Source organism: Echeneis naucrates, chromosome 5, assembly GCF_900963305.1.
Source record: "Echeneis naucrates chromosome 5, fEcheNa1.1, whole genome shotgun sequence".
Lineage (NCBI taxonomy): Eukaryota > Metazoa > Chordata > Actinopteri > Carangiformes > Echeneidae > Echeneis > Echeneis naucrates.
In genome coordinates this window covers 3,761,665-3,772,327 of record NC_042515.1, presented here as the reverse complement: position 1 = coordinate 3,772,327, position 10,663 = coordinate 3,761,665, and the positions used below count along the sequence as shown (strand labels likewise).

The 10,663-nt window shown below is 43.5% G+C and overlaps 1 protein-coding gene across 1 annotated transcript; it reads left to right on the top strand.

The window, feature by feature from the left end:
* Positions 1 to 1,183: 1,183 nt before the first annotated feature.
* On the top strand, positions 1,184 to 2,599 carry LOC115043937 (zinc-binding protein A33-like). Its single transcript, XM_029502728.1, has 2 exons — positions 1,184 to 2,345; positions 2,391 to 2,599. Exons 1-2 carry the CDS (start codon positions 1,184 to 1,186, stop codon positions 2,597 to 2,599), a joined length of 1,371 nt encoding a protein of 456 aa, XP_029358588.1.
* The last annotated feature ends 8,064 nt before the right edge of the window (positions 2,600 to 10,663 follow it).

The following is a 10,663-nucleotide window of genomic DNA, read 5'->3' as shown; positions in this document are numbered from 1 at the left end:
TATCTGCGAACGCCTGCAGCATAAAGGCGGAAATGGAGTGGCTCACTTCCACAGGATAAAGAACAAAGCAGCCGCCACACTTCACGGAGACGCGGGACAGAAGGATTATTGTAAAAGGTCTGCAGGTCTGAATCTCATCTGATCTGGATCGCACTGAGTATACTTCTGCTTGGACTACCCTGAACGTGACTGACTGAATCAGAAAGGATCATGGAGGCATCTGCAACTATTACTTCAGGGAATAAATTCTTAACAAAGTGTACAAATGTATTGTGATGAGAGAGGTGTCTGAATTCTGACCTGTGAGGACTGTGAGATATATTTTTTCGCTCGCCAACCGGCCTCTCTGACGGCTCAGAAGCTCGACTGTTCATGTCTGCACATCTCCGATGAGGCCGTGATGCGGGACGGTCAAATACGAGCTTTGGACTGTGGCAGGAACCGAAAGATGACCCAAACAGGCAGAGGGAGATGACACTTGATCAGAAAATGTGTTTTATTTACTTTTTCAGCTTTTTCCCTTATTGGGGTCACCACAGCAAGTCAGCTCTGCGACTCTCATGATTGATTTGGCCCTTCTTATAGCGACCCACCACATTTATCCAGGCTTTGGACCGGCACAGGCCTACCACTGCTTTGCATTATGGCCGGGGTTTGAAGCCGGGGCTACATCCCTGGGCAATATCAGAGTATTGTAATAATACTCTGATGTTATAATATCATCTCGTTGAAGGGGTCTACAACCCCTGCTCCAAATCAGAGTTTCTGCTCCGGTCCGGTCATAAAGCGGGCAGCGTGATACCTGGAGCTTTGATCTCAGATTGATCTCAGATCATTTGTGTAATCAGTAACTTTTACAGGAGTCTGTCGATGTATTTTTGAACTTTGGAACAACCATTTATCAGCCAGCCACAAAAAACCAGGATCAGCTTCACCTTCAGATCAAACAAACAACTTCCCTGAAGCGAGTCCAGCTAAAGGAGAGAAAGCAGGGAAAGGCACAACGCAGCTGCTTCAACCGGCTGAAACTTCGCTCGCTGAAAGTGAGTTTTCCAAAAAAAAAAAAAAGAAAAAGAAAGAGCACATTTTAAAGTCAACATTAATCTCACTGAAGTTGACAGAGAGGAGAAGGGCGTCACGACTGATTGTACTTTATGTCTCCCCAGATTCTCTCAGAGGATAAATGGCTTCCATATCAGAGGAGGATTTCAGCTGCCCCATCTGCTTTGAGGTCTTTAGAGATCCTGTTTTACTTTCATGCACCCACAGCTTCTGTAAAGACTGCCTGAAGAGCTGGTGGAGAGAGAAAGCGCACAACTGTCCAGTGTGTAAGAGGAGATCATCAAAGGATGAGCCACCTTCTAATCGGGCCTTAAAGAATCTGTGTGATGCCTTTTTACAGAAGACGGACCGGACACCTTCGGAGTCTGTCTGCAGTCTGCACGCTGAGAAACTCCAACTCTTCTGCCTGGACCATCAGCAGCCGGTGTGTCTCATCTGCAGAGACTCAGAGAAACACAGCCACCACAGATTCAGGCCCATCAATGAAGCTGCTCAGCTACAGAGGAAGGAACATCAGGAAAGTCTATGTAGCCTACAGAAGAAGTTAGAGGATTTTGAAGAAGTTAATGCGACGTATATTCTGGCAGCCGAACACATTCAGGACCAGGCCCAAAACACAGAGCAGCAGATTAAGGAGCAGTTTAAGAAGCTTCATCAGTTTCTACAGGAGGAAGAGGAGGCCAGGATCAAAGCTCTGAGGGAGGAAGAGGAGCAGAAGAGCAAAGTGATGAAGGAGAAGATCGATGGTCTGAGCAGAGAGATAGAAGCTCTTTCAAACACCATCAGAGACACAGAAAAGGAGCTGAGAGCTGAAGACGTCTCATTTCTGAAGAACTACAAGTCTGCAGCAGAAAGAGTCCAGCAGCGCCTCCTGGTGGAGGATCCACATCTGGACTCAGGAGCTCTGATAGACCAGGCCAAACATCTGGGCAACCTGTCCTACTACATCTGGAACAAGATGAAGGACCTGGTCTCCTACAGTCCGGTGATTCTGGATCCAAACACTGCTCATCCAGACCTCATCCTGTCTGAAGATCTGACCAGCATGAGACGAGCTGAGTTCTTTTTACGCCAGTCAGAATACAGAAAAACGATTCCTGAGAATCCAGAGAGGTTTGATACATACCAAATGGTTCTGGGCTCTGAGGGCTTTATTTCTGGGACTCACAGCTGGGACGTTGAGGTCGGAGTTGATGCAAACTGGGAGCTGGGTGTGACAGTGGATTCTATCCACAGGAAGGGAGATATCTGTCATAAATTCTGGGGAATAAGGTATTATGAAGGTAAATACTCATCGTGTTCACCAGGATTTCTATTCACAGCATTAGTCAAAGATCTCCGCCTGAAGAAGAAGCTCGAGAGGATCAGAGTGACTCTGGACTTGAACAGACGACAAGCGTCGTTCTCTGATGTCGATACGAACAGACAGATACAAGCCTTCAGAATCACCGTCACTGAGACGCTGTTTCCGTATTTGGAACTGCAGGATAGCCAACAAATGAGGATTTTACCTGGGAAGATCGCTGTGACAGAGTAGAACCCTGTTTCCATCGACCAGTTCTCTCTGATGGACCAAACGATTGAGAGGGTGAATGTTTTCATCAGTGAATTTAATCTGGCCCTCGTACTGTCAAACCGTCTTAGGTTCGCTCAAATAAAATAAAAACTGAGCAGTTGACGAACTGAACGATGGACCTTTAAACAGTTATTTCCTTACTTTTTACATTTGCTTCATTCGCCCTTTTTCTCTTTGCTAAACTTGGTGAAGCTTTGAGTTAATTTGATAGTAATGAACTTTCCTTTGGAATGTAACCGTGCAAATTTGCTTAAGTCTTGCAATTAAACATTAAAGCTGCTTAAACTTTCCCTGAGTATTTCCTGACCAACCAACTTTACATTTTTTGCAACATTTATGGGACGGCTTCACTCTTCACAGATCTGCTGCCGTGCTTTACTTCTGCAAGTTGTTGGCAGGTTCTGCCTTTAAAAACTGAACTCAGAGTTCTCAGTCTAACTCATTACGTGTTGGTTTACAGTTTATTTGCACCACAACGGCGTCACCGTTTTCTGTACATTGACATTATATAACAAAATTCAACAGTCAAGTATTTTCAGGAGAGTATTTAAGGGAAAATATTTCAACTAAATGTCTCTTTGGGTTTGGAGGATATGACAAATCAGCCTACTGCATCAGGTGTTCCAATATTATCTTTGCTCACTTATCAAGACAAACACAATAACAATAAAATTCTGTCCAGTGACGGCGTTTCCCTTCATATCAGACTTCACTTCCTGCTCGACCCTCCAACGTCACGTTTCCTAAAATATCAGAGGGAGTTTGGATTTAGGCTACTCTCATCACAGAAGCAGACAGCATTGGAGGTATAAATATAGAACAAATTCAATTAGATATGATTCACGAATTAGAAGAAAAGTCCAAATGTGTAAAATATTATAACCAGTGTTGATGAACCTGATTAGGAGGAGCTGATCCGCTTTTTATACTTTTTACACTCAGACTCTTGATTCGCTCCATCAGAGGGAACTCATTAGTGTTTTCAACTGTTACTTTCTTGTATTTTTTTTTTTTTTTTTTGTAAATAATAATCACTGAGACTAAACTGAAGTTTTAACTCAAAAGACTAAAAAATGTCCGAAAATCATTTTTGACACGCTAAATGTATCAGCAGGGAATTCATCAAACAGAAAAACATTGTAGCATTACGCAGGACTGATCAGTAAATGATGAGATTAAATGTTAAAATAAAAAAAATGAAAAATATTGGTCTCATTTAAACGCACAACTCATTCTGAAAACTGCAGTGCACCATGGGAATTTTACTGGCCTTTACATGTCTCTTGTGCCCTCTTCGCACCTCCACAAATAAACGTTATTATCCTGTGTGTCAAATCTCTCCTTGATGGCACCAAATATCATTAAAAAGCGATTATAAGGAACTCGCACGAGGAACAGCAGCGACTAAAAGCCACTGAGGAGTGAAATAGTCCGCATCTGCTGCTCGCTGCTTTGTTAGGCGGCTAAGTAGGCCTGAAAAAACTGACACTGCACACACCAACTAACACCCTTTGGTGGGGATGTGGCACAGACCCTGTTTGGATAGTAAAATTCCCGCTCTGGATGCAGATTTAAAAGGATTAGCGTATTTGATTGGTCGGATTTCAGCCGGATGTGAAAAGTTCAGCGGTATTTGTTGAAGTAACTGAGTTTAGGGCCGGAGCAGGAATGATTCAAGCCGTGATTCCTCTCAGCTGCTGCATGGCTTGAGTTCAGAGAGGTTAGCTCATCAGTTTACATTTTGCCTGGCAAAATAAATCTTTCACGGTTTTTCCCAACCCGGAGAACCCCGGCAAGCAGCCGCAGACGGTGTCTGATTGAAGGTGGTTCGTTCAGACTGAGCAAAGTTTCCACTTCAAGACTCCTGTAGCTTTTTTTTTTTTTTTTTTTTTTAAATAAAATAAAAAAAAATGTTTTTGGTCGAAATAAATAAACAATGAAAACAAATACTATCTGAAATGTGCAGAGATCAAATTCAAACCACTGAAGCACAAGAGAAAACAGGAGAAATGTGCTTCGGCTGCAGCCCAGATTTTTTGAATTCCTCTTGAAACAATCCAAAAACGCTGTGGTGTTGAAAACAACGAGTCTTCTCCTACTTCTGAAACGGTCTCTCATTAGTTTTCATGATTTGTGTCGCACAGCCGCCACCAACTGGACACCACCTGGAGGAAAGAGCAGAGAGAAGTCAGCAGATGTCTTCGGACCATGGGGGGGTTCAACGCGGCTTCGCTGCAAGTTTTTCCAGCAGTTTAGTTACTTTTAGTTAGTTTAGTTTAGTTTGCAGACTCCCTGCAGATACAAACAGAGACAGTCGCTCTCTCTGGACTTTTAGCCCGAGAACATTTTTAATACATCATCATTTACTTGAAAAACAAAGTAATTTTGTTACCTGGTGAATCTGGAGTCTGCAGAATTAAAATCCAGAACTTTGTAGAACAACAATCCTTCAAAAAGTCGGAATGAAAAATAACATTATAATATTGTAATAATACTTATGATACTTTTCAATGGCATTCAGCTTTATTTAAAATGGATTTTACAACAAGCACAGAGTGCGAATCAGAGAAAATAAATAAAACACACAGTTCACGTAAGACGCTGAATTTATAAAACATGAGTGAGGATATCAGCCAAACCGCAGCACAGAAAAGGATTTTTTGTGCGCCCCAACAGTGAAGGTGGCGTCTCTTTGGTTCCAGACTGCGTCCTGGCTCAGAGGGGAACAGGCCCAAACCTTGTCAGGGCGGACCGGTGGAGCAAACCGTTCGAGGGCTCATTGCTCTCGCTCATCAAAGTCCAGGTGCACGTGACGAAGCTGCTCAGCCCTCCGAGTCTGGAATGTCACGATGAAGTCAGCACTGGCAGCATCCGTCTGTTTGTCACAGCTCAGTCACACCTGCCTGGCGTCTTCCAACTGTTTCATTTGATTTTGTCCAACGCCATAAATCAGCGGCTGATTTGACGTAAGGCTACTAAACGGAGCGTTGACTCGGAGATGGACCCCACTGGGGTCCCTTTGGCGGCAGCTCAGCGTCCTCCAAGCAACTGGCAGGATATCAGTCTCAATCATCCTCAGCCTCTGGCGGCTCGCCGGGAAGATCCCAGGTTAGCCGGGGGGGAGAGGGGAGGGGGAGGGAGTGGAGGGGGGCGTTGGAAGGATGTGAAGGACAAGAAGCAGGAAGCAGAAAGGAAAAGTCAGCCGGTGGTTCATTCATTCTGTTTCATTTTTAACCATTTTGCACCAACCACATCACAACCAATCAGTCGAGGTCGCTGACAGACATTAAACCACTCTCTTTTTAGCTCTGTGTTTGGTCTCCACCAGAGAAACGCTTAGCTCCTCTGTGTTCACCTGTTGGATCCAGACTGCCTGACTGCAGCGCAGCAGCTGCTCAGTGGAGCTAAGAGGATGCACATCACAGATCTGCGGAGGGTGTTTGTGACCTGCGTTGGTTTTTCGATGGATCTGCCAACGGCTGTCTTGTGTGTTCGGACACTCTCCAGACGTTGGGAGGTCGAGATGGATCGAAAAAGAAATAAAACAGCAACAGTTGCAGAGTTTCAGACTGACTGAATAATAGTAATAAAAGTAAATCAAGAAATAACGTACACAGCGTATCCTGTAGCTGAGCTGTGTGCGTCAAAAGAAGGTTGTTGTCTCTGACCCGTTGTGTATCTCACGTTCTCCTGCAGGAACAGCTCGTCTATTAAGCGTCCCGAAGTGGAATTAATACAAAGAGGTTCAGGGTTTATTGAGAAATGATTCAGGACACACTTACGGCAGCAGACTGACCCAAACTTTTCTTTGTGAGCCAGTTTGTGCTGACTCCGGGTTTGGGAAGGGTCTGAAGAAGTCTAACAGGGAGCGCTGGAAGATTTCTCTGTGAAATATTTACAGCAAATGAGGGAGAGAAGAGGAAGAAATATCTGTAAAAAAAAAAACAAGTTATTCAGCATTAAATGTCAATATTTAGCTTACAAGTCAGGTGATGGAAACAACCTCCGGAGGAAAAGAAATAAATATTTGCTGATAGAAACCTTGGCAGAGAATTTGGAGTATTTTTGATGATATCTTTTTTTGCTTTGCTTTTTCTTTTTTTTTTTTCTCCAGAATTTGTTTCATGAAACGCCAACCTGTCCAAAGAAAACAGACCAACACACACACTATGTTTCCAAAAAAGAGGAGTGTGGATGTGATCAGGCCAGATTCTCTTTGGCGTTGGGTGAAATGATTTGAGAATGAGGACCGCGGGTTTTGTCCGACTCAGTTTTCATGATGCTGGTCAAACGCTGCGTTTTGTCCAAGTCGGTTAATTCCTGCAGGACATTTTCTTTCCCGTTTTAGAGGCAACAGCAAAACTTGAAGATGGAATCAGCCCCCGAACTCCAACTTCCCCCCAGACTGCTGAGGAGGCAGTTTTTTCCTCCATCATCCTCTTCCTCTCTTTTCCTCTTTTTTTTGGGGGGGAGGGGGTTTCTCTAAAGTGGCTGACTTCGTGATGTTTGAGTGTGTTTGTGTGTGTGTGTGTATGTGTGTGTGTGTGGGTGGGTGGAAGAGATGAGTTGTTTGTGCCATGCTCCTTTAAATCAAAGGCAAGAGGAAGGCTGTGCTTTAATCATATTTCACGCCGACCTCACTTATCTTCCTCGCCTGTTGTTTAAGGCCTGTCACTGCAGATATATCAGCCTCCGTTTGACTGCCACAGTATGTGGAGTTCGGCTGCACACACACACACACACACACACACACCCCTACAATCACAAAAATACACACAACCCAAGAGCGAAAGATTATTCTGTATTCATGTCCTCTCACACACACACGCGCAAATTATGTTGAAAAAAAAAACAACATAAGTCCACATGCAAAATAGCTGACAGGCCGGCAAAATGTGCTCCTGCAGGATGAAATGAAGACAGCATGTGTTAACATTTTCTTTGGAAATGCCGAGGTCGAGCGTCACTTTTCTGAGGTGAGCTGACAGCCGGGCCTGCACTTCATAAAGTCTTTCATGTGTTTCCCGCGACAGTTCGCAGCGGGGCTGAAGGTTGCAGCGACGGGCCTGTTGACCTGAAAACTGCTGATCCAAACCCCCGCCGAAGGGACGAGCTGCTGTTGCTACACGGGGACGGGGCCATGAACGCTCCGCAGGTTCAGGGATGGTGGCGGCACCGCAGCGCAGAACAGAGATCCGCCGGGCTTCAGGGCTGAGAAATGCCATCTGAAACAGTAACTGATGCCACTGAGATGAGGTTTCATGTGTCTACGGTGGCCCTGAGAGCTCAAAGCAACCTCAGCAAAACCAGAAACACATAAACGTGGACCTGGAAGTCAGATTGGATTGAAGTGTATCGGAAAATGCCCTTGCTTCCCCGGTAGTTTTAATGAAGCTACAGCTCGCCAACCCATTGGGTTGAAAATCGACAGCGTAAACACACAAAACAGGCAGCACGACGCTGTCGCCCCACAAAAAGAAGGCCGCCGGTTCGGTCTGTATTCTCCTCGTGTCTGCTGGAAACTCTTCCTGCGTGTTGTCAGTATTTGAAGCGCAGCTGTTGTCCAGTCGATGGAGCAGTTTTGTCTGTTCGTTGTGTTTTCCTGAGCGTGTTGATCTCTCTGGCCCACCGTAGGTTCACTTTTACAGATGTGTTTTTTCTAACGTGAGGCTGCAGCGCTAATACAACACACACACAAAAAGTTCAACACAAATCACCCAAATATACACACGTGGAAAAATGCACTTTAAATGTTATGCGTGATTTCTTCTGTGTGTTTGTGTGTGTGTTTGTATGCAGCTTCAAATGTTCAGTCCCAAGAAGACAATCCGTCACACAACAGACATGTTCTGTCTTTGTCACATGACAGCAGCTGCAATGATAAGCACACACAAACACACACACAGCATCTTACCCCCAAAAGGTTAAATGAATTATTGCGAGTGAGCAGCGATGACACAAACAAAGCCAACAATTTAAAAGAAGAAGAAAACCAACAGGAAGTTTTATTTCAGGCAGCAGCAGGCATCACCCACCGAGCACTTCACGTCACGCTCCACAGAAAAAAACATGTAAAACTGTGTTTATTTATAACTTCCAAATGGGCGGGACTTCAGGCTGCTCGCTACAAAACGAAGAAAGTTGTTTTGTAAATGTAACCTTGACCAAACAAGATAAAAATCCATATTCATTTAAACAGTATTGACTGATTCAGTTCGCTTCATCTGCTTTCACGCTCTTAAGTGATATTTATTTTTATATTTCTTCTGTTTTATTGTAGTCTTAAAACATAATAATTAGTTTGAAAATTCTCTCTTTATTTATTTCCTCTGTTGTTTTTTATTGCAGTTTTATGTGAAGAAACTCGAGCTGCATCTAATGAATGGAAAATGCTGTACGAATTACACTTCTGTGTATTAAAACAAAACAAAACAAAACATTACATAACCGGCGGCGCCAAGTCAGACAGTTTGAAGCTCTGTGCTTCATTTACGACCGGCATAAACAGGGAGACAGCGCAGAGCTTCAGGACTCAGAATCTGTGTCACATCAAATATCAGCCACACAAATAACATGGAAAGGCTTTCCCAAAGATTTTGACATAGATGAATACAAACAAATGTAGAAATATAAAAGTATATATATGATATGAAGGAAAGGGACCTGGACCACTAAATGGCATCAAGTTCTGCATTTCACCTACGAAGTATAAGCGTTTGTAAAAAGTGATGCATCGTCGCTGAAACTTTTTCACTATTTTAGACTGAAATGAATTTTACAGATTTCCCAGGTCCAGGTTCACATGTTTGAGGTTTTCCAGTTCAAAGAAACGAAATGAATTTTGCTTTTGGACTAACACCTGAAGGTCTTCTTCTTTACTTCTTACTTTCACTTTGCAACTTTTTCAATGAAGGTCTGCCTCTTTTTTTTTTGTTTGTTTGTTTGTTTGTTTTTTGTTGTTGCTTCTTTTGCTGTAGTAAAGAATATAAAGACTGGAACACGTGTTAGCTCCACTTGAAGCGATATTGACAAACTGTCTGATGCAGACGAAGACCGTCTGGGTCTGTCCTGACATCGGGCATCCAGGTGGCGTTACCAATCTTCCCTGTGTCCCCCTTTTCAAAATTCCCTTTGCAACAAACTCTGAGCTATGGAAACCTGCAGTAAAGAGATTCCCCTCCGACACAGGCACGTTGTCGCCTCCTGAGCTCAGTGCCGGTCTAGACGGCGGTGACGGGTTTAAAGACATGCAAAAAACTCAGCGTGGTTAATGACTCGGAGAGGACCTGGTTTGGCCTTCACCTTGGAGAATAGACCGTGAGAGCCATCACGTTATGTGTGAAAACTAACTTAAATGAAAATGCAGCTGGCCTTTTCACCAAAGTGAATCCAATCAAAACTTCCAAAATCCAATTAGTGAAGAATTTTTTTTTTTTTTTTAATCTGTGCTGTTCCGTCTGCTGCCAAGGCCTCCTGAGCCCGATGACTCTTTTATCCGGCCGGGCGCTTCATCCTGCATCATGTTGGCATTCTGTGCACAATCACAAACTCTTTATTTTCATTGCACAACCAGAATGAAACTGAGACGGTAGCTTGGGTTGCCAATTAAAACAGAATCGTCCGGTATTTAGAAACAAAACTACAGGGTGAGGGCAATCAGGTCGGGTAAAGGGCAGAAGAACAAACAAACTTCCACCTCCGGAGCTGATATACAGTGATGAGGATTTGGAATTTGATGAAATTTGATGAAAGAAGTCTACAGTTTGTAAATGTTTGCTTTGCAGGCTCCAACTGAGTGTCAGATTTCTGACTTCTGTAATTACAGGAATGAAAAACTTCTTTCAAACCAAAATTGGTTATTGCACATTGCAGGAATATGATCATTGTGCCATAAAAGTACAGTGTCAAAAGTTTCAACATGATGCGGATATGATTTAACTGTGTAGAATGATATCAACGCATTAAAGTTCAAATTTAATGGCTTTTGCTCAGAAATTTCACTTTTTCATACGAGATAAACTTCCA